Below are 25,093 nucleotides of genomic sequence, written 5' to 3'. Positions count from 1 at the left end.
TTGTCAACAATGCTGGGACTGGCACCTGTGAGAAGTCATGAGATAAATGTTTTGATTAAAATGAAAGATAGTAGAGGGTCAGATGCAAGTAGAAGGAAGGGGGGAGCTGAAGAGAGCAAGATGACCGATGAAGTCATTTCTTCACAGATGTTGCTCTAAACACATTTTGTTTATACTTAGGGCTTGAGAACTTATGAAGTCATTCTTATCAACTGATAAGCGCCAAAGAGTTCTGGTGAGAAAGCTAGGGTCCAAGGGCAGTCTGAGGGGTATTAGATCAGAAGGCAGAAGACTTCAGAAGACTCCAGAAAGCTGTAGACGTGTTATGAAGTGCTGGATGCCTGTACTGCCTTTGGGTGAGATGCTGATCCTAATAAACTATCTATTGAATACTGGGTTTCTTTCTAATTATTGAACTGGCTACTGCCCAGACTGTGTAAAACTGTCATGAGCAGATACAAGGTTGCGGTAATTAAGTATTTAGAGGAAACATACAATCCTTTTCAGGATAGTAGAAAGCCCATGGCTTCTGCTGCACAGACAGAGCTGGCAGGACCCATTATTTTCAATCATGGGAAGAAGGGTGCCCAGGGAAACCATCCTGAACTTTTCTCCAACCAGATATTTGTTCAGAGCCCTTAGGTCTAGGATGGGACGCATCCCCCCTGTTTTCTTTTGCACAAGGAAGTACCTGGAATAGAATCCCAGCCCTTCTTGCCCCAGTGGAACGGGCTCGACCGCATTGGCGCTGAGAAGGGCGGAGAGTTCCTCTGCAAGTACCTGCCTGTGCTGGAAGCTGAAGGACTGAGCTCCCGGTGGACAATTTGGAGGTTTGGATATCAAATTGAGGGAGTATCCTAGCTGGACTATTTGGAGAACCCATCGATCGGAGGTTATGACAGGCCACCTTTGGTGAAAAAGTTTTAACCTCCCTCCGACTGGCAGATCGTCCGACATAGACACATTTACAGCGGCTATGCTCAACTGGAGCCAGTCAAAAGCCCGTCCCTTGCTTTTGCTGGTGAGCTGCAGGGGCCTGTCGAGGCGCACGCTGTTGACGTGAACGAGCGCCCTGGGGCTTAGCCTGAGCAGGCTGTCGGGAAGGTGGATTGTACCTACGCTTATTAAAAGTATAGGGAGCAGTCCTCCTTCCTCTGTAAAAACGTCTACCTGATGAGGTAGATGCTGAAGGCGCTCTGTGGGATAGATTGTCGAGGGCGGTTTCCCAATGGTGGAGCTGCTCTACCACCTGCTCGACCTTCTCGCCGAAAATATTATCCCCCCGGCAAGGAGCATCCGCAATCCACTGCTGGACTCGATTCTCCATGTCAGAGGCACGCAGCCATGAGACTCTGCGCATCACTATACCCTTAGCAGCGGCCCTGGATGCAACATCAAAAGAGTCGTAAGCACCCCTGGACAGGAATTTATGACACACCTTCAGCTGTCTGACCACCTCCTGAAAAGCCTTGGCCTGCTCCGAAGGGAGCTGATCAACCAAGTTCTCCAGCTGCTTCACATTATTCCGCAAGTGGATGCTCGTGTAGAGCTGGTACGACTGAATCTTGGCGATGATCATAGAGGGATGATAGGCCTTCCTCCCAAAAGAGTCCAAAGTTCTGGACTCCCGCCCCGGGGGCGCTGAGGCATAATCTCTAGAACTCTTGGCCCTCTTGAGAGCGGAATACACAACCGCAGAGTCGTGAGACAACTGGGTCTTCATCAACTCCGGGTCCCCGTGAATCCGATACTGGGACTCAACCTTCTTGGGAATGGTGGGATTAGTTAACGGTTTCATCCAGTTCACCAGCAATGTCTGCTTAAGGACATTATGTAGAGGAACAGTGGACGACTTCTTAGGTGACGAAGGATAGTCAAGGACCTCGAACATCTCGGCTGTGGACTCATCCTCAGTTACCACAGGGAAGGGAATGGCCGTAGACATTTCCCGCACAAAGGAAGAGAAAGACAGACTCTCCGAGGGAGAAAGCTTTCTCTCTGGCGAAGGAGTAAGATCAGAAGGGAGACCCACAAGACTCCTCATCAGAGAAATATCTTGGGTTCTCCTCTGCCTCCCATGAGGCCTCCCCCTCGGTATTGGACACTAGTTCTCTGACTGCAGTCCGAAGCTGGGCCCGTCTCAACGCCGAGGAACCATGTCCTCGATGGCGGTGTTGAAAAGTGGACTCCCGCGCCGTCGGCGATGAAGCTCCCTCCATCGATGTCGACAGGGAGTCATCCTGGGTGGCAGCCGAGGCTGAAGCCCCAAACAGCACCGGAGTCGCAGACCTCACCACAGCCGCCGCATCTATCAACGGTACCAACGGCACAAGCACCACCGGTACCGGAACAGACGGTCACAGCAGCCCTTCCAGAATCCCTGGAAGAATGGCTCGGAGGCGCTCGTCCAGAGTGTCTGTCGAGAAAGGCTGTGGGATCGGTTCAGGAGACGAACCCAGAATCTGTCTAGGGCGAGGAGGCGGTACCGGGCTGTCCGGTGACTGGCGCATCGGCACCTCTTGTATGGAGCGTCCTCCCGGCGTCGACGCTTCCCAGGTGCCGAATCCTTCGACGCCCCAGAGCTCTTGGTACCGTGACGAGAAGGTGGTCGATGATGATGCTTCTTCGCCTTCGCTCGAAGCACGTCACCGGCACCCCTGATACCAACGAGGAGGATGTGGAATCCACACACCTCCTCGGAGTGGGGTCCGAAAGAGATCAGTCCCGGTGGACATGCACCGCAGGAGCCCCCGAGGCAGGTGGAGACCCACTCGATGGCTCACTGCTGCCAGCGTGGGATGGTCTCTGGATAGCCTTTCCCTGCGCTCCTGACGTCGATGCACTCTCCGGTGCTGATATCGACGTCGAAATACCCAGCAAAGCTCCAAACAGGCATTCCCAATGAGCTTGTCTCGACGCCTATGTCCGCTTTTTAAGGCTAAGACACAACTTACACACATCGGGGCGATGCTCGGCCCCAAGGCACTGAATACACTACATGTGTGGATCAGTGCCTGAGATTGCCCGGTTGCACCTAGTGCACTTCTTGAAGCCGCTGGCGATCCTCGATGTCATCTACGGAAAAATAGCGGCAGCGAAATCAAAACTCGCGATGGTGCCAAAAAGAAGGGCACAAAAAGGGAGAAATCCGTACAGGCGGCCAAAAGGGCCGCACAAGGCAACGAAAGGAAACTTAAGGGACCAACTAAGAAATAGAGGAAAGTTTATTTTTTTTGTTTAAGAAAAGAACAGCTCAATGCTAGCTAATTCGAACAAAAAAACGAAGAAACTCGGCGAAAATGCGCGAAGTGAGGGCTCTTCTTCTGTAGGGCACAGAGCAACCAAAAAACAGCCGCTCTGACCGCGGAAAAAAGAGACTAAGACGGCACCCCCAAAACCTACAACTCCCAACTTTACGCCACTACAATAGCCCTTATGGGTGAAGGGACATCTATGTGTGGGTACAATGGGTTTCTGGTGAGTACAGGAGGAATCACATTTTCCGCCACAAGTGTAACAGGTAGGGGGAGGTATGGGCCTGGGTCCACCTGTCTGCAGTGCACAGCACCCACCACTAGCCTACTCCAGGGACCTGAAAGCTACTCTAATGGACCTTAATATAACATCTGAGGCTGGCAATTAATGTTTTTAATCATATTTTGGGGGGATGGGAGGGGATCAGTGACCACTGAGGGAGTAAGGGAAGGTCATCCCTAATTCCCTCCACTGGTCATCTGGTCAGTTATGGCCAAAAAACATCCAAGTCTTAGGAATGTCCAAATTCCGCTCTTAACGCCCTCCCCCCCCCCCCCCCCCCCCGATACCCCTGCTTGAGATTTGGACGCACTACAGACGAAAATCATAGAAAAACATCTGAAAAATAGGTTTTTAAAATACTAATTTGGATGATTTTATGAGAAAAATGTCCAAATACTGCTTTATGCCCCAAAGAGAAGGAAAGAGGCAAATCAGATAATGTAAGGAGAAAAGTAAAAATAAGGGAAACATAACAATTACATTATCCACACGACAAAGGTTAGAACTTAGAAGCAGGGACCATGATTAAAACACCTCAATCTCACTGTGCCTGGTCCAGAGGAGCTGTCTTTCTTGTAGGACATGTTTGAATCAGTTTGCTTCTAGCTTTAATTCAAGCTACATCACCTGTTTGATGCAGTTCCTCACACGTGGCTGTGGTGGTCAGATTTCCTCTTTCCTCAGATTTCTGAGGCTCAGTCCCAAATCCCTCCTGCTCAAACTGGAATAATATGTCAGGCTTGACATTGTGGGAGCCTGTTGCAGGAAAAACATAGTAAAATATGTTTAAAAAAAAAAAGTTTCCACACAGCCTGTAAGTGCTTAGAATTACGCTGTTTTCATAGTCACCTCCATTTGTACAGAGACCCCCCCCCCCCCCACCGCCCAAAAAAAAAAACATGAGGGGTGCTGCTGTGCTGGTCATCATCAGAAATATATTCTAACAGTAACCTGATCATTTTAATATTGAAGTGGACAACTCCTTTCTTCAAGAGCTACAGGCAGCTCTGTTGTGAATTCTGCTACTGCATAAACATAATGGAAATCTCTGCTATCAGTAATTATTTTATACAGTTTGTTCATCTAATTGCTATAGATCTTAACTGATTTCTGCTACCGAATATCACCGCTAACCGGCCATTTCCTAACCAGATTAGAGACGGACTGGGGGCAGAGTGTGGAAAGAGCACCTACTTAGTCAGTCTGCTAAGCAGCTAAGTAACTTCATAATGGGGCCCTTTTACAAAGCGGCGGTAGGGTTACTGTGCGGCAATACAGCACTTCCGCAGGCCGCACCCAGGAGCCCTGCAGTAGTTTTCTATTTGCCACACCAGAAAATATTTTTCTATTTTCTAGCATGGGGGTGGGGAGTAGGTATCCCCAGCGGTAATTGGCCATCACTTCATGCTGTCCAATTACCTCTGGGTTAGCATGTGAGCCCTTACCGCCTACTAAATCGCCTTACGCCAATATTTTCATTAGCACATGGCCATTAATGACCTCCATTTAAATAAAGAGAACTGCCAGCTGCGGTAAAGAGTGGCTTTGGCATGCTACAACCTACTGCAGGCCACTTTTTACTGAAGCTTTGTAAAAGGACCCCAAAGTTAGGATAGCAAAAAGGCTGCCTTAACTTTATGCACTAATGTTAACCGGACACCAGTCTGAATATCTGGCTGTGAGCGACTCAGATGCCACTTACTGCTGCAGCTGACTATCTGAATAGCTTAGAAAGTGGAGGGGGACTGAAACAACCCCCATAGTAAGAGAAGGAGCCTCCTATTTTGGGTACAAGTGACACATTGAACTATCAGGCAGGTACTGGCAGTTTACCCCTTACTACTAATCATTTCTATAACGTTACTAAACACACACAGCGTTGTACACTGTATATTATCATTATAGCAAAGAGCTTTGATTCAAGGCCTGAGACTTTGGTTCAGGATCTAAAATGAGAGAAAACCTTACAGGCCCATGACTTTAACCTGAACTTCAGTTGACTGCAGAACTCATGATCTGTTGTGACATTCTGATGCAGCAGAATGAGGAACGGGCGTAAGTGAAAGAACAGAGTACAGTGCACTCCATTTAAGTGCACGTCGGATAAGAGCATGCTCTGTTTAACTGCATGCCGTACTTCGGTCAAATTTCTATGGGAACAAACTTCGTTTTAGCGCACCACTGATAACTGCAAGATTCGCTTATATGAATGGTTCAAGACCGCTCCTCTGCAGGAAAGACTCCGCATAAGCTCGTACATGGAATATGGAAGCCGATTGGCACGTGACAACCGAGAGTTCAAATTTATCGCCTCTTTAATTGCCCCAGGCAGGTTAGGGGAAAGAATGTTGTTGGAGCATGCACCGGGGTCGTCGTCATGGTGGCGGAGGAACTGTAAGACTTTAACACTGCCTGAACGAATAGAAGTTCTTAAAAAATGTTTTTATCTAGGGATGGATAGACCCATGAAGACCCCCTCTAATAGGTTGGCAAACCAACCATCTACCAGAGATGTTCCCTTGAAGGCTGTCTATGATATGTTTGCGCTTATCTGACTCGCTTCTAATGTCCATTAATTTATGTGTACTATTATCAAGCATTTTATCCAGAGGTTTATTTAATTCTCTAGATATTCTATAGAAAGGAGTGAGAAGGAAAGTTATAAGGATAATTACCTTTATTATAGCTTACCACAATAATACAACAGGATCAGGAATACAAGCAGATGGGTGGGCAGTCGGAGAGCACTTCGTGTAGCAAGTCAAAAGGTCTTCTGGCACGCCCTAAATCTACCCGCCTTATATATTCTCCTATCTCCATTCTAAGTAATGGGGCCCATAAGCTACAGTGTTAAACTTGTTTATCCCAAACTAGCTGACCACAATCTTGCTTAATTGGAAAGTTGACACCCCCTTTTTCTCAATCATTTCCTTACACCTGGCATGACGCACTTGTTTCTCAACTTGTTTTTCTAACTTAGTTTAGAGAAAATTCCATTTTGGAACTGATATTAAAGTTTCCATTTTGTTCATATTTTAAATCTTCCATTTTGTTTTCAATTTCTTGACCTAACTACTAAGCCATGCTTTTCCAGCAAGCTTCTAGTTATGTCAACCATCAGATTTCTGACTTGACCAGTGTCTCTAGTAGCCTGAGCTCCATGGCCCAGCCCTCCACCATTCCAGTGGGGGTCTCTGGCTATATTATATCTTATCAAAAATGAGAAAACAAAGAAAGTCAAGCATCTATTGCTAAAGAATATGGTGTCAATCCCAGTCAAATTTCACGTATCTTGAAGCAGAAAGACCAGCTTCTGGAAGACTGGCAAAACAATACAAATCCACAACGGAAATGAAAACATGCGGGAAAAGCTGAGGAGGTAGAAGATGCTCTTCTTTGGTGGGTTTCTCGAGTCAGGAGCAGACAGTTTCCTGTCAGTGGTCCACTACTTACGGAGAAAGCTAACCAGGTAGCAGAAAGTCTTGGACTGACTGAATTCAAAGCCACTGTTGGATGGCTGGAAAGATGGAAGGAAACGAATAGCATAATATTCAAGAAACAGCATGGTGAGAAACAAGACGCTGATGACTTTGGTGCTGAAAATTGGGTTGTTTCAGTTCTTCCTACCATCTTGAACGAGTTTGCACCTCGTGACATTTTCAATGCTGACGAAAATGGTTTCTACTGGCGAGCGATTCCTGATGGAACACTTGCATTCAAACATGCCGAAACTACTGGAGGTAAAACATTGAAGGTTCGACTGACAATCCTCCTTTGTTGCAATATGGATGGGAGTGAGAAGTTGGAACCCCTCGTCACTGGAAAGAGCAAACAGCCCCATTGCTTCAAGAAAGTTTAGCGACTTCCTGTGTCATACGAGGCTAACACAAATTCGTGGATTACTGGGGAAATTTGGAAGCAGTGGTTAAAGAAGTTAGACACTAGAATGCGGGTGCAAAAGTGTCAGATTTTGCTGCTTTGTGATAACTGTGCTGCACACAGGGATGATGTCAGACTGTCTAACATCAAGGTGGTCTTCCTGCCACCAAACACTACCTCTCTGATCCAACCTCTGGATCAGGGCATAATAGCCAATTTCAAACAACATTATCGGGCTCTTGTGCTACGTCATCTGATGAGCGTTATGGATGACCAGACTGGCAAGGATAAACCTGCTGTTGAACTGGCTCGTAATCTATCACTGTTGGATTTCCTACATATGCAGAAAGAAGCCTGGAATCATGTTACACAGGCAACCATTGTGAACTGCTACAAGCAGGCAAGCTTTGTTAAGGATGCAGAGAGGGATGAAACAGGTGCAGCTGTTGCAAACAGATGAAAAGGTTATTGACATCCCAGCCGGTTTTACTGAAGAGGAGTTCCATCGCTACGTAGCTGTTGATTACAATCTACAAATAGCTGAAGACAGCACTGATGTTGAGATATGCTCCTATATGCAGGCAACAATGGCTGATGATGGAACAAATGAAGAAATGAGCAGCGAGGCACATGCTGATGAAATTCAACAACCTCCTCCTGTCACTTTTGCAAGAGCGCTGGAGAGTCTCAACACCGTAAGAATTTAACCCATCCCCACCCATCCCCGTAAGAATTTAATAGTACATAAAAGAAAATTCCAGTCAGCTCCCTCAGTCTCTCTCTGGATTTGAGCCACAGCACTGTAGGCAAGGAAGGAACGGAAGTTGGAACTTGGAACACTCTGGTGCGCACATGTAAGATTTGTCTCCGATTCACTGGCAGTGTGTGCTGAGAGGTCGCCACATGCACGTGCCAGTAGGTCAGGTGACATCTGATTCTAGTGCCTGTGTCAGAGCTGAGGTCTGTGCACCAGCCTGGGAGCAAAGAGGATTAATAGTAACATAGTAAGTGATAGCAAATAGACCTGAACGGTCCATCCACTCTGCACAATAGTCACACTCATGATCAATTCATCATTAAATCAATGAGTGTGATATTATATACTTGATTATGGTCTTTCTTTCGTGTTTCTGGAACAAAGACCACAGAAGTCTATCTGGCCCCATCCTTATGTTCCAACTGCTGGAGTTGCCATCGAAGCCCACTCCAGCCTATTCATGTTCTCATTTATGGGACACAGACCATAAAAGTCTGTTCAGCACTGTCCTCATGTTCCAGCCACTGAAGTTGCTGTCTAAGCCCTTTCCAGCCCATCCTACACCAGACTGCATGTATGAGACACAGACCATACAAGTCTGCGAGGTATCAGCCCTAGTTCATCACAGCCAGAGTCGCTATCTAAGTGTCACTTGACACATCCACACACATGCAGCCATTTAAGGTTAGCTTTTATATAACTTCCATTTTCTAATTAGAGATCCTCTGTGTTCATGCCACGTCTTTTTGAATTCCGTCATCATTTGTGACTCTACCACCTCCTTAATGGGAGACTTTCCACATTTATGCTGTTAAAGCAAGGAAGAAGAGGAGGAGGAGGAGGAGACAGCAGTCAAAGAAATTGGTATTCGGTAGATGAGAGGCTGGAGCAGGTGCAGCTTACACTTCCACAGGAAGCCCGCAGAACTGGTTCCATCCCCGCGGGAACCCCGCAGGAACTACCGCCATCCCCGCGGGAACCCCGCAGAAACTGCCTCTGTCCCCGCGGGAATCCCGCGGATTCCACGGGATTCCCGCGGGGACGGAGGCCGTGCAGCTCTCTAGTAGGGAGACAGCAAGACAGTCTATGGCAGCCTGAGGCCACCAGAGGGCGAGGTGAGCACAGCCAAGGAAAATAGTCACCATCGTGACAATAGTAAAACCAGCAGCCCAACAGGCACAGTATGAGATGTTTAAAAACAAAAGAAAAAACAACTATTTTATGCTGTTGTTTTTCGATACAGATAACCAAACTTTTTTTTTCCTTTTTAAATGCTTAATTTTGCTGTAGCAGTGTTAACCTAAGAATCATATAAGTTTTAAAAAAGTTAAGTATAGCAAATGTAACAAAGCTAGGGAGCACATCTTCCCCCTCTCACAACAATCCTGTTTTCAAGACATCTACGTGAGATCGTGCCCTGCAGAGATGGTTTCTGCAGCCAGTCCTGTGAGATTTGACAAAGAATGAGAAACCCCCACACAGATCCGTTTCCCAGTCTGAGACTTCTATAATGCATCTGCAGGGATAGTAAAACCCAGGGCCGCTGAGACACTAGGCAGGGTCAAGGGCAAGGCCGCCCCGCCTCCCCACCGCTGCCACCACCCATCACTCCCCCTGCCGCCCCCCCGTCACTCCCCCCGCCGCTGCAGTCCCCAGTCTCACCTGCCTGCCTCCATGGCTCCGGGCCCTCTGCATTCAAAGTGGCAGTCGCAGATCGCCTCTCTTCAGACCTTCCCTCCCTCGTCTGATATAACTTCCTGTTTCCGCGAAGGCGGGACACAGGGAGGGAAGGCCCGAAGGGAGGCGATCTGTGACTGCCACTTCGAATGCAGGGGGCCTGGAGCCGAGGAGGCAGGCAGGTGAGACCGGGAACTGCAGCGCCGGCGGCCTGACCACGGCACCAGGCCCCCCTTGGAGGCTCGGGCCCGGGGAATTTTGTCACCCCTGCCCCCCCCCCCTCGGCGGCTCTGGTAAAACCAGCAGCCCAACCAGCTGCAGTCAGACAGAAAATGCTTTTATACAGGGATTGTTTTGCGTTACAGGTAACCAAACCTTTAGGGACCTCCCTGTTTTCTTTGTTCAAAAAGGGTGTCTTGTAGAACTAAAGGTTCAGGTAACACTGCTCTGCTCAGAAAGGCCGCACATTCCCTATCCGTTTTAACCACACGGTGGAGGCGTTGGGTTTCTTCTCTCACCCTCTTGTAGTTTCCAACCCCTCCCCCTGCCACAGTCTCACTGCTTCTCATCTTTCAAAACTCATGCCATCTGGCTATTCTACCCGACACCACTCAGAGTTGCAGTCATCTACCACCCCCCTGATAAGCCCCTCTCTTCCTTCCTTACTGACTTCGACGCTTGGCTCACCGTCTTTCTTGATCCCTCATCTCCACCCCTCATTCTTGGTGATTTTAATATTCACGTTGACGACCCATCCAACTCCTACGCTTCTAAATTCCTCACTCTGACATCCTCCTTTAACCTCCGACTATGCTCTACCACCCCTACTCACCGTAATGGCCATTGTCTCGACCTCGTTCTCTTCTCTTCCTGCTCACCTTCCAATTTCTGCACCTCAGTCCTTCCTATCTCAGATCATCACCTAATCACCCTCACACTTCATCACCCTTCCCCTCAACCTCGCCCAACTATAGCCACTGCCTTCAGGAATCTCCAGGCTGTCGACCCCCCTACCCTATCCTCTCACATCTCCAATCTCTTCCCTTCCATCTCGTCTTCCGAATCTGTCGACACGGCTGTCTCTGCCTACAATGAAATTCTCTCCACTGCTCTGGATACCCTAGCACCATCTGTCTCTCGACCCACTAAGCGCATTAATCCTCAGCCCTGGTTAACCCCTTGCATCCGTTACCTTCGCTCCTGCACCTGATCTGCTGAACGACTCTAGAGGAAATCTCGCACCCGGTCAGACTTCACCCATTACAAATTCATGCTATCCTCCTTCCAGTCCTCCCGATTCCTTGCCAAACAGGAATATTATTCTCAATTAATTAATTCTCTTGGCTCCAACCCTCGTCGTCTTTCGCCACCCTCAACTCCCTACTTAAAGTGCCCTCCGCTCCCACCCCCCCTTACTCTCTCCTCAAACACTAGCTGACTACTTCCGCGATAAGGTGCAGAAGATAAACCTTGAATTCACTTCCAAGCCTTCTCCTCCCTGTGACTTCTTAACCCACTCCCCCAACCAACCTAGCCTGGCCTCCTTCTCCTCCTTCCCTGAGATCACCGAAGAGGAAACTGCTCGCCTTCTCTCTTCCTCTAAGTGCACCACCTGTTCCTCTGATCCCATTCCCACCAATCTGCTTAACAACATCTCTCCTACAGTCAACCCCTCAATCTGTCACATCCTCAACCTCTCTCTCTCCACTGCTACTGTCCCTGACACCTTCAAGCACGCTGTAGTCACACCACTTCTCAAAAAACCATCACTAGACCCCACCTGTCCATCCAACTACCGCCCCATCTCTCTTCTACCCTTCCTCTCCAAATTACTTGAATGCGCTGTCCACAGCCGCTGCCTTGATTTTCTCTCCTCTCAGGCCGTCCTCGATCCGCTCCAATCCGGCTTTCGCCCACTACACTCGACAGAAACAGCACTCTCTAAAGTCTGTAATGACTTGTTCCTCGCCAAATCCAAAGGTCACTATTCTATCCTCATCCTCCTCGACCTATCTGCCGCCTTTGACATCGTCAATCATAATTTACTTCTTGACACACTGTCCTCATTCGGGTTCCAGGGCTCCGTCCTCTTCGTATCTTTCCCAACGCACCTTCAGAGTATATTCTAATGGCTCTTCTTCCACCCCCATCCTGCTCTCTGTTGGGGTTCCTCAAGGTTCTGTCCTTGGACCGCTTCTTTTCTCGATCTACACCTCTTCCCTGGGCTCGCTGATCTCATCACATGGTTTCCAGTACCATCTCTATGCTGATGACACCCAGCTTTATCTCTCCACTCCCGACATCACGGTCGAAACCCAGGCCAAAGTTTCAGCCTGCCTTTCAGACATCGCTGCCTGGATGTCCAACCGGCATCTGAAACTGAACATGGCAAAGACTGAGCTCCTTGTCTTTCCACCCAAACCCTCTTCTCCTCTTCCCCCACTTTCCGTCTCTGTTGACAACGCCCTCATCCTCCCCGTCGCTTCAGCCCGCAATCTCGGAGTCATCTTCGACTCCTCCCTCTCCTTCTCTGCCCCTATCCAGCAGACAGCTAAGACCTGTCGCTTCTTCCTCTATAATATTAGCAAAATTCGCCCATTCCTCTCTGAACAGACCACCCAAACCCTCGTCCACTCGCTCATCTTGACTATTGCAACCTTCTTCTCACTGGCCTCCCGCTTAACCATCTATCCCCCCTTCAATCTGTCCAAAATTCTGCCGCACGTCTTATCTACCGCGTGAACCGATACTCTCATATCACCCCTCTCCTCAAGTCACTTCACTGGCTCCCGATCCGTTACCGTATACAGTTCAAGCTTCTCCTATTAACCTTCAAATGCACTCAATCTGCAGCCCCCCATTACCTCTCTACCCTCCTCTCCCCGTATGTTCCCACCCGTAACCTCCGCTCTCAGGACAAATCACTCCTATCTGTACCCTTCTCCACCACCGCTAACTCCAGACTCCGCCCCTTCTGCCTCGCATCACCATATGCCTGGAACAGCCTTCCTGAGCCCATACGCCATGCGCCCTCCCTGCCCATTTTCAAGTCCTTACTCAAAGCCCATCTCTTCTCCCTTGCTTTTGGCGCATAACCACTTTCCCCATTCATGATACCTACACTGACTACATAGTTTGTAACCTTTAGATTGTAAGCTCTTTTGAGCAGGGACGGTCCTTCCCCATGTTAAACTTGTACAGCGCTGCGTAACCCTGGCAGCGCTATAGAAATGCTAAGTAGTAGTAGTAGTAGTAGTAACCAAATTCTCCCCCTCATGTTCCCAAATACTGACGACCTTAAACCATTTCTCTTTTAGGTAATTTGTCTTGCACTATGTTTTGTAGTTGAGAAACCCGAAGGTGGTGTCCGCCAGCAGATTCTGTTTTTTAGAATCAGCAGTTCATACAGCCGTGGTAAAAACACCCGTTAAATTCAAAGGCAGTGCGCTCGCCGTTAACGATGGCATAACCTTTGAAAAAGTAGTCACCCATCTGCATTTCGCCACACACTTAGAGCGTGCGTGATTTGTTTGTTTTCTTTGTCCTCGGTGTACATCAGCCAATGGATACTAGCGGTCTGCCAATGATCATCATCAGCCGACAGCACAGTTATGGTTCACGATTTTAAACACATGAACCTGAACATGGCCATACACACGGAAGCAAGTGGAATGTACTGGAACATATCTATACAATTCCTTTGGGTCGCTGCCCCACCCCTGGGTATTTCTACCTCCACAACCCTCTCTGTCATTTCCTCTCTATTCAGGACACAGGCTTTTTACAGTAGAAGGCCCTTTCCTTCTGTAAATCAAACAAGTTATGTTTGTTCTCACCATACCATCATGTGAATCCTCTTTTTTCATCAGGCATCATGCTCTCAATGCCGCAGTACTTTTTCCTCAGGCATTTCCCCCACATAGTTTTGATTTTAAAAATAGCAATGGTACATCGGCTACTACTGCCTTTTCAAATGTTACTATAGGGTACAAACTGAGCCAGATCAGATCTTAGACAGCTATGTGGAGGAGTGGCCTAGTGGTTAGGGTGGTGGACTTTGGTCCTGAGGAACTGAGTTCGATTCCCACTTCAGGCACAGGCAGCTCCTTGTGACTCTGGGCAAGTCACTTAACCCTCCATTGCCCGCCGCATTGAGCCTGCCATGAGTGGGAAAGCGCGGGGTACAAATGTAACAAAAATAAATAAATAAATGTGGTCGTGTCCCACGGGATCTAAGCACGAATTAAATCAATTTACTGACTATTTGAACAGTTGTCACCCTACTCTTAGGTTCACTGTACAGTTTGATATTAAATCTATATCTTTCTTGGATGTGCTCATCATTAAGAAGGATAGAGAGCTGCACACTACGGTTTTTCGGAAAACAACGGATAGAAACGCATTTTTGGAGTATAGGAGTTGCCATCCCAAAAAGCTTAAAGATAGCTTGCCCTTTTCCCAATTTATTCGCTACAGACAGATATGTTCTGAAGATTCTGAGTTCAGAGAGAAAGCCAAGGAATTAGGTGCAAGATTAAAAAATAGGGGTTACCCAGAGGAGATTATTTATAAAGCCTACAGACGCGCCAAATACAACAACTGAGATTATCTCTTCATGCAAAGTAACAAAGACAAGACACCTGACAGTGAACCGATCACCTGTGTGTTGCGTTACAGCAGTATGTCCACTAAAGTTGCAAATATTATAAAGAACAACTGGCATGTATTGCAGACATTACCAGGGTTGGACAAAACAGAGTTGAGGTTGTCTTTTAGTAGGGGACGGAATCTAAAAGAAATTTTATCGCCCACAGTTTTGAGACAACCCAGGATAGAACGTGCTAGCGAAAAAGGACACATCAGATGTGGCAACTGTAGCATGTGTTGGATGATGCTTGAAACAAAAGAATTTATTGATCCACAGTCAAATAGGATCTATAATTTATATCATAGTACATCCTGCACATCGGAATGGGTACTTTATTGCATTATCTGCAGGTGTAATAAACTTTATGTAGGTCAGACGTCACGAAGATTGTCCACAAGATTAGTTGAACATAAAAGCAATGTCAACACCCACAAAATGACAGCTCCGTTAGCAGCACATTGCATTAAAGAAGGGCATGCATTTGACACTTTAAGATGCTTAGTACTCCAGCAACTCAATTGGAATGTCAGGGAAGGTGATAAGAAACTCCGCCTATTACAGCAAGAAGAACGATGGATTCATCGGTTGAACACTCTACACCCGCATGGGATTAACACCAGAACTGAATGGAATCAGTTTTTCTGAAAGTTTTTTTAAATACCTGCATTAAAAACATTATAAGGACTGACCTTGTCATTACGCACGTGGGGTGGGTAGCCGTCTCCCCATTGGTTCATTACTTTATTGAGCGTCTGACGTCAGGCTTCATAAAGGGAAGCCATTTTGCTAGCATGTAACAGAGAGTAAGAACTGCAGCATTTAATGTCAGGAATACATGAGTTACTACTGGAGGTCGCTGCGATTGAAAAGAGTGATGTGATTACACTTTATTATGTGTTTTCCAGGAGCACAGCTAGTCGGTTGATACCACGGACCCTGAGGCAGTCACCGAAACTCGGGCCGAAGTCGGGCCGTGGATGGTGGGACACGACTACATAGCTGTCTAAGATAAGTGCGACTCAGAACTGTTTAGGACATTTAGAAAACCAGAAAATACTTTCTTTCTTTTTTTTTTAATAAAGAAATAAACTACAAAAACTAGTAACACAGCTCCGAAAAAAAAGAAACATCTCTTAACCCCTGAAAACACAGATATCTGAAGGGAGGGATCTGGGCCGGTCCGGAGGGAATAAAGGAAAGCAAATTAGCAGGTAAGGCCTAATTTACCCTTCCTTAGCATCCCTATGGACTGGCCCAGAATGCGACTGATGGGAAGTAACAAAGCAGTGAAATTATGGGAGGGACCCTAGTAGCCCTGCCGTCAAGACGTGTGATCCGAAAGCAATCCGCCGACAACTAAGGACATCAAAACAATAGTGCTTAGAAAAAAAATGCAAAGACGACCAAGTCGCTGCCCTACAAATGTCCTCCGGAGGCACCAGACAATGCTCTGCCCAAGAGGCTACCTGATCCCTTGTAGAGTGAGCCTTAACATGCTCTGGAACAGGTTTCCCAGAAAGAAGGTAAGCTGAGGCAATCATTTCTTTAAGCCACCGAGAAATAGTGGGCTTAGAGGCTATGAACCCTTTGCGTGACCCTCCCATCAGAATAAACAAACAATCGGATCGCAGAATGTCATCAGTAGACTTGATATAGTGTTTCAACACCCGTTTTACATCCAAACACTTCAAATGCCGCTGCTCCTCTGACCCGGAAAAAGAACCTAACACAGGAAATACCACTGGCTGAGATACATAAAAACGAGTCACAACCTTGGGAAGAAAGGAAGGAACTGGCCACAAAACTACTCGATCGGAACAGAACTCCAAAAACGGTGATCTACACGATAGCGCCTGCAACTCCGAAACTCGCCTAGCCGAAGGAACGGCCACCAAAAATACTGTCTTCAGAGTCAAGTCTTTCAGAGTACAGGACGACAAAGGCTCGAAGGGAGGCTTAGTAAGAACCGAAAGAACTAAATTCAGATCCCAACAAGGAAAAAAACATTGAGACAGAGGACGAAGAAGATTAACCCCCCTCAAAAAACGCACCTCATCCGGATGACTAGCTAGAGATCTCCCTTGGACACAACCACAAAAACATATAAAAGCTGCAATCTGCACTTTAAGAGAAGCCAAAGCAAGGCCTTTATCATAACCCCGCTGCAAAATATCCAAAATTTGCGGAACAGAGGCACAAAAAGGAGACAAACTAAACTCCTTACACCACGCCTCAAAAATCCTCCAGCTGCCCACATAATTCAAAAAGGTAGAATGGCGATGAGAGCGAAGCATCGTAGCAATGCTTTCTTAGTCAGCTTAGTCCTGTCACGAGCCAGGCCGTAAGACAGAATCGACCTGGATCCGGAAAAACCACCAGACCCTGCGTCAACAGATCTTGCGTGACAGGAAGTCTGAAGGGAACATCAGAAGACGCCGCAGGTCGGCGTACCAAGGTCTGCGAGGCCAATACGGTGCTATTAAGATCAGACGCCCCCTGTGAGTCTCGACCTTCTGAACAAGACGCCCTATAAGAGGCCATTGAAGAAAAGCATACAGTAGACCGGTTGGCCAGGATTGAAGCAAAGCGTCCAAGCCCTGCGCTTTGGGATCCTTGCGATGACTGAAGAACAGAGGAAGTTTTGAATTGCCAGTGGAGGCAAACAGATCCATCCTGGGACACCCCCAACGATTGACCAGTTGCCGAAATGCCACTTCGCTTAGCGACCACTGTCCGGGATCTAGCAAGTGACAACTGACAAAATCTGCTTGAACATTTAGGACCCCTGCCATGTGAGCCGTTGATAGAGCTACCAGATGGACCTCCGCCCACTGAAACAGCAGCGACGCCTCTCGCTCCAATGGTAGGCTCCTCGTCTCTCCTTGCCGATTGATATATGCTACCGTGGTGGCATTGTCTGACATCACTCGGACTGCTCCGCCCCTCAGAAGATGAAGAAAACTCTGGAGCGCCAGACGAATTTCTCTGGCCTCCAATAGGTTGATTGAAAAAAATGTCTCCTGCGGAGACCAGAGACCCTGAGCATACTGTCCCTGAAAGTGAGCTCCCCAGCCTTGGAGACTGGCATCTGTCATCACCACAGTCCAGCTGAGCTGATCCAGAGGCATACCTTTGGTCAGATTGGCCTCTCGAAGCCACCATTGAAGACTGGTCCTCACTTGGAGCGAAAGTGGTAATCTTTGATGAAGAGAATCCATCTGGGACGACCATCTCAACAGAAGTGACCTCTGGAGAAGCCTCATGTGAGCCCTGGCCCAGGGCACCGCCTCGATCGTTGCCGCCATGGATCCCAGAACCTGTAGATAGTCCCTTGCCCACAGACTCAAATTCTGCAAGAACTGACGAATCTGAGACTGCAACTTGAGGACACGGGCCGGCGGAAGAAACACGCGACCCTGCTTTGTGTCGAACAGGACTCCTACATATATCGACTGAGAAGGCTGAAGACGGCTCTTCTGCATATTGACTATCCAACCTAGGGACTGTAAGAATTCTACCACCCGAGCTGTCACCTGAACACTCTCGTGGTAAGACTTTGCCCGGATCAACAAATCATCTAAGTAAGAATGGACTAAAATGCCCTCCGTTCTGAGAGCTGCAGCTACAACAACCATGACCTAGGTAAACGTACAAGGAGCAGTTGCAAGTCCGAAGGGAAGAGCCCGAAACTGAAAATGGTGACCTAGCACCGCAAAACGAAGGAAACGTTGACATGCAGGACGAATAGGAATGTAGAAATAGGTTTCTGTAAGATCAAGAGAAGTCAGAAACTCCCCGGACCGGACCGCAACAATGATGGTACGCAAAGTCTCCTTGAAAGCTTGATTGACCGCCTTGAGATCTAAAATCGGTTGAAAGGAACCCTCTTTCTTGGGTACCACAAAGTAAATGGAGTAACAGCCTTGACGCTGTTCCGCCAAAGGGACTGGACAAATCACTCGAAGGTCCAGAAGTCTGCAAAGAGTATCCCTGACTGCTCTGGCCTTGATGCGAGAACGGCAAGGGGATTCTAGGAAAGCATCTGACACAGGATGAGCAAACTCTAAGGCGTACCCGTCTCGAATAACCTCTAGTACCCACTGGTCCGAAGTAATCTGGGCCCACCTCCCTTGAAATTGTGCCAACCGAGCACCTACTTGGACTAGAGGCTGGGCCCGCAAACCTTCATTGTTGAGGACGGGAGGAGGAGGAAAGGGAATTCCCTGCCTCTCGACCTCCTCTACGACCTCCGCGAAAGAACCAAGTCCTTTGGAAAAATCTGGAGCGCTGTACCGGAAAAACTCTGCCCGGCCGATGACGACCTGAGAAATTGCCACGGCCAGAATCTCTGGGACGATCTTCCAGCAACCTTGGCACCTTAGCTCACTCAGGCTATGCACCAACTTGTCTAATTCTTCACCAAACAGAAAAGAACCCTTAAAGGGAAATTTACTAAGTTTGGACTTAGAAGCGGCATCCACCGACCAGCCACGCAGCCATAGAGTACGACGGGCCGACACAGATAGAGCCAGAGACTTAGAAGAAGCCCAAAGCAAATCATAAAGAGCATCTGCCAAAAAGGCCGAACCCATTTCCAACTTTGCCACTTTAACATCAATAGCTGAAAGATCATCCGAAGAACAGTCCAAAACCCTTTCTCACCAGCGGAAACAAGCTCTCGCTACTAAGGACCCACAAACTGCAGCCTGCACTGCCAGAGCAGAAACATCAAAGGAATTCTTCAGCAAAGATTCAATACGGTGATCCTGGGTATACCGTGTTTCGCTTAGTAACCACGGAAACTACCGCATCCATTACTGGGGGGTGCAAAAGATCTTTATCAGAATCAGGAACCGGATAAAGTCTGACCATAGATCTCGCAAGCCTAAAAACAGAATCAGGAACTTCCCACTGAGCCTGAATAATATCCCTAATATCTTGATGCATAGGAAAAGACTTACCTGCTCTGCGAATACCCTTGACAAGCAAAACCACCTTTATAGGCTCAGTCACCTGGATATCTTGGTCATCCAAAACGCAAAGTAGAAGAAACCTGAGAAATAAGCTCCTGAAGGTCAAATCCTTACCACTGAAGGATCCTCCCCCGCAGGAAGCGATTCTTCTGCATCTGCTGTCTGTTCCAGATCCTCAGAAAACTGCTCCTCAGGAAACCACGCCTCCTCTTCTAAGGATGGCATTTCCTGATCAGGGGAAAAAGAAAAATCCTGTTCTGCCTCCACAGAGTGTCTGACCCGTTTTTGAGCCAAAGAGGCACCCTCCAGAGATCTTTTTCCTGGAGGGTCCACAGGAGCAGCTTTGTGCAGCAGAAAGGCTTGGTACATCTGTACCACGAATTCAGGAGGAAATCCTCCTTCACCCGCTGCCAAAATGGGAGTTTGAGTAGTAGGCAGAGGCACAGCAGTCAACGAGACACCCAAAATGGCGGCGTTTCCCGCCTAAACCGACACTGGGAGAGAGGGAGACGCGACCACAGCTAAAACGCCCAAATCGGACCCCCAAGCCGACGGCACTGACGATTTCCCGGCTCCTGCACCCTGCTCCACTAAACCCTCTGCAGCGGTGCAGTATTTACACACACCACTCGCAGCAAGACCCCGCCGCTCACAGACAGAACAGCGGCGAAGTTTTTCCGACATCGCTGTCAGCTGATCACAAAGAAGAAAGCAAAGGCGCGTTTAGAAACACAGGAAAAGACCAAAGGAGCTGCCCTGCTTGTTTTAAAACAGACCAAAACGCGGCTCTCTTCGCAAACAGCAGACCGGTTGGCCCTTTTTTTTTTTTTTAAGTAGCTGCCTCTCCCTGCCTCCAAAGCTCTTCCCATGAAGAGATTGAGGAAACCTTTTTTTTTTTAATAAAGAATGCTAGCTATCAAATAAAGCAGCCAGCACCAAAAATCATCAGGGAGGGTATGGGGGATGGACTCGGCCCCCCGAGTGTAACACACCAGAGGCACTAAGAGACCCCCACGGGCCTCTGCCTCTGTGAACCAGGTTTTTTTTTTTAAGATGCACAGGAACCTTTACCACAAAGAGAAATAAAGTACAGAATAGAAAGAAAGGACTGAGACTGAAGGGCTCACCACCTTCCACCTGCTGGAGACTGAGATTACTGGATCTTTCTCTAGCTGGCAAGGGCTCTTATTGGGCTCGCTAGAGTCACAGTTTTTTTCTCAGTCTCCACCTGCTGGAAGGCATGCACAACCCCTCAGTCACATTCTGGGCCGGTCCGGAAGGACGCTAAGGAAATATATGTTAACTTCACCCACGATTAGACTGATTGCTTTCCATGGAGTTTTTGTTTTTAAACAAATTCACAAAAGTGAAGCATATAATTTAGGAAACAAATCCATGTCAGTTCTCATTAACTTGATCCAGACTAACAGAATATTTAACAAGCTGCACTGAATGCAAAATCATGCAACTGTGTAATGTGATTTGTACTAACCCACCAGTAATATAAAAACTCCATGGCTAAGTCAAACTTTATCACTTATATCAGTTATGTCCCCTGCCACTATCTTCTCTATTCCCACCAGCCCATTCAATAGTATAGATTTCCTCAACCCCATGACACTAGGATAAAGGATTTTGCAGACCTGATCTTACCCCCAAGCACACCCATCTCCATCAGGTGCCTCCTCCATCTCCACAGGCAGCCAACTCTGTCCAAAGTAGGGAAACAGTGGGAGGAGGAGAGAGGAGGATGGCTCATCCCACCACCACTGATTTCCTAAATGGTCCCAAATGATTTTAGTAAATATATGCAGAGAGAATTTTATACTTACTTGTTACAGAAGGGTGAGTCACTTCAAAAGTCTCTAATTCAGGATGATCCATAAACGGGAGATTTTCCTCTTGTTTAACACTCAGTGAGAACACAGAGGTTACCACTGGAAGACCTGCTATGAGAAAACATGTCAAGAAGGTTTCACCAAGGATCTGATAGTATTAAATTAGGAAACAGAGTTTAAGTCTCCAAATGTTTGATGTTAATGATCCATCTCCTGTGATATAAAAACACAGTGGCATAGGAAGGGGGGGGGGCGGTCCAACCTGGGTGCACGCCGCTGGGGAGGTGTCGGCGCAGCTGGTTCCCTGCTCCCTCCCTTGCTTCTCAATGCAAGTAAGAATGCGCTCTGGAGGGGGGAGGGTGAGCGCCAAGGGGGGGTGCATCATGCTGCACCCAGGGGGGGGGAGGGTGCGCAGTGGCGACCCACCCCGGGTGTCAGCCGCCCTCGCTACGGCACTGTAAAAATGCAAAGCCGTTTAAAACCAAAACATCTACTTACTCTTGGTGGGATCATTCAGGTTTTCTTTTCCCTCCCATTCAAAGTGTTGAGTGAAATATTTCTCATCTTCCTTTTTAATCTTAAATATAACATCAGGATTAGCAATTGAATAACCTGTTAAGAAGTAGGAAAACAACATTTAAATTAGAACCTTCTCTGACATCTGGTTACCATCAGAAGGGAGTTACACATTGCCCAGTATAGCTGAGTAGTGTGCAGCTAATAGTTGTAGTTCTAAGCCAGAAATCTGGGTGGCAAGTCCTCTCTCTGGTCTTCTGTGCCAAATTTTTCTTGGTATAGAAAAGGGAGACAGACTATGAAGCCTTCAGTTTAAGAACAGAGCAGCACCTTCTGCAGAGCCTGCTGTAGTGAGCTATTTCACTGGTTCCTGTTGGATATGGAATGACATCAGAATCCAGGTCCTAAATTTCGGGTGTCCATGGGACCTGGGATTTTTCCATGCTAATTGTATACTATGCTTGTGCAGTACATGAGAGAGAAGACATATTTACCTCGTGACATGAGAATGTCATGAATCTCCTTGATGACCCTCTTATACAGTTCCTTCTGCCATTCTCCTAAAATGTCCCACTCCACTTCCAAAAAATAAGCAGCAACATCCTTGAACGTGATCGATGCCTGGAATAGCCAGGAGGACACATTCAGTCATACTTTCATTATGATGTTTATGTAACAGATAGTATAGACTTTGTTAGATTACCTCTGTTAATGAGATCAGATCTCTAGTACATTAGTTCCCTAATTCTATATACGGTGCTTAAACTTGCATGCACCCAATTTACATGCGTAATTTAACTGCAAAATGAGCCAATTGGCCCCAATACTTAGGCGCTAATAATCAACTTTCGGTGCAATAATTTGAATTTATGCACACATCTTTATAGTCGATATTCTATAAAGATCAGTGCGTTAATTTTTATGCACAGATCCAAAATGGGGGTATGGATGTGACAGGGGCATGGGCAGGTCTATCAACGGCATCCAACTCGGAGCACCATTTATAGAATAACGCTTAAGGCTCATTTCTTTTTAGCGCTATATACAGAATCTAGTCCTACATGGTCCCTTAAATATGCTGCTTAGAGAACACTGAAAATCTCTCATGTTGGGCTGGTAAAGTAGTTGGAAGTAGACGAGATGAGAGGGAGAGAAGAATGTTGTTCGGTGTCTGAAGGCAAGAAAGTGAAGAGTGTTGGGGTCAGGGCTGAGGAGAGAGAAAATGTGTGACTATTGATGTTATTACTATGCTATAATCTGTTTGGAAAGGATAGAGATGGCAGAGTAAGGGGATGACTAGTTCTGTATCAATAATATCAAAGTGGCTGAAAGCCAGAGGGCACGGGGAAAGAAGGTGGTGCACTTGGCCATCCACAGACTGACTCAGATGGAAGGACAGAGATCTGGCTGAAGACCTACAAAAGGTGAGAATGAAGTGAGAAACATTGGTAGGAGACTTTAACCTGCTGGACATGGATTACAGCATCTTGTGTGCAGACTAGGGAAGCCCGTAGTAGTTTTGCAAGTGTTAATGCAGCCAGGAACATCACACACTCCTGGCTGCATAATTACACAATAGTGGGCCCCAATCCTGAGCCTATAGTCTATTTACCTATCCTTTGCTTTTAATAATGACATTCCTTTTTCTTTTTTTTATTTGTTAATATAATTGTGAACCGCTATGATTCTCATTTGCAATCACGGTATATCAAAACGTTTAGTAAACATAAGCATATTAAAGGAATCAGGAATATGTCAAACAGGAAGCTCTCATTCCCTTCTCCTATTTTCAGAAATCCCTGGAGCACATTCTCTATAGCAGTGTTTCCCAAGTCCAGTCCTAGAGTACTCCTTGCCAGTCAGGGTTTCAGGATATCCACAATCAGTATGCTTTTACTAGCAAAAAAGGTGCTGGTACTCAAATGCTAGGCCACCCTTCAAGAGTGAAATGTTTGTATTGTTGTTCGAATATTGTGGGATCCACCCCACAATAGCCAGGCCCCCTGCAACCAGTCACAGAATCTATGACAAGGCAGAATTGGTGTGTAGAACCTAAGCTCTTTCATTAAAACTTGGGGATCATGGGTCAATTTTAGCTGACAATGGAAAAGGTGCTGGTACTCAGTACCCCCAAGCACCCCCTCAAAAAAAGCCCTGTCCACAATCAATAAGCATGAACTTGATTTGAATACGCTACCTCCATTATATACAAATCTCTTTCATGCATATTCATTGTGGTACTCCAGGACCGGACTTGGGGAACACTGCTCTAGGGAATTATAAATTCTTCAGACTTGATACTGCAATCCATCTCCAGCAGGTAAAGTCTTCTATCTATCAACGACCATTAAATTACTGCTCTACTCCAAAACAAACAAGCAAATACAAAGGAAGCCTGCAAGTGCAGCAAAGGGAACAGTTTTCCTTTTTGTGCTGGCAGTGGCACCCTGTATACATGAGAAGAGAAAAGAATTTCTTGCCTGATCAGAAGAAACTCGGGCAGACATTTCTCTTCTGTTTTCCCCTCTGGATTCTGCAGCTGCTGGGATGGATTAAGGCAAGTGATTTCCCTTTTCCTGGAAGGATGAATAAAACAGGAGGAGGATAGACTGATCCCTCAGATAAATTCCTTCTTCTCCCTCTCTACAGATCTGGGACTGGGTTGCAGTCCCCAGAAATAAGATAAAGATTTCTTTTCTTCTGTGTCTATTCCGCACTTTGCAATCCTACAGACACTGGAGGAACAGAAAGCAGCAGAGCATGCTCAGAGCACTTCATCCCTCCCCCTTGATGAGGTCATCTAGGGTATCCCACTTCCTTAAGGTAGATCTGTACAAGTCAAGGAGGTTAGACAGAGAACAGGAGACTGCATGAGCCTATCTCAGAGTGTATGAGCCTATCTAGCCCTTTATATGGGCTAAGCCAGTAGGCGGAGATTGGCACCATTTTCATTCACCCAAAACAATAGCAAAAGATTAGAAATAACAGACTGCCTATGGGTGGTCCATCTGAAAAAAAAGTCTAAAGCTGTTCTAGTTGGATAGGCAGTACTACTACTAATAGCATTTATATAGCACTACCAGACGCACTGAACACTTGACAGAGACAGACAGTCCCTGCTCAAAGAGCTTACAATCTAGGTAAAACAGACAGACAAGACATTACAGGCAAGGGAATTATAGGGTAGAGAGGAACAGGGAGGAGGAGAGCAAATGAGTAGCCGTTAGGAGCCAAAGGCAGTAGTGAAAAGGTGGGTTTTCAGCATAGA

General features: G+C 47.0%; 1 protein-coding gene across 1 annotated transcript; it reads right to left on the bottom strand.

The window, feature by feature from the left end:
* Positions 1-4,150: 4,150 nt before the first annotated feature.
* Positions 4,151-24,362, bottom strand: LOC115464206 (zinc finger protein 398-like). The gene is made up of 5 exons (XM_030194635.1): positions 24,306-24,362; positions 22,320-22,446; positions 21,808-21,921; positions 21,304-21,417; positions 4,151-4,293 (listed from the first exon to the last, which is right to left on the bottom strand). Exons 1-5 carry the CDS (start codon positions 24,330-24,332, stop codon positions 4,151-4,153), a joined length of 525 nt encoding a protein of 174 aa, XP_030050495.1. The 5' UTR covers positions 24,333-24,362.
* Positions 24,363-25,093: the final 731 nt, after the last annotated feature.

The sequence above is a fragment of the Microcaecilia unicolor genome, chromosome 1, assembly GCF_901765095.1.
Source record: "Microcaecilia unicolor chromosome 1, aMicUni1.1, whole genome shotgun sequence".
Classification (NCBI taxonomy): domain Eukaryota; kingdom Metazoa; phylum Chordata; class Amphibia; order Gymnophiona; family Siphonopidae; genus Microcaecilia; species Microcaecilia unicolor.
Note: the sequence above shows the minus strand (reverse complement) of the source record. Positions and strands in the feature narration are given on the sequence as shown.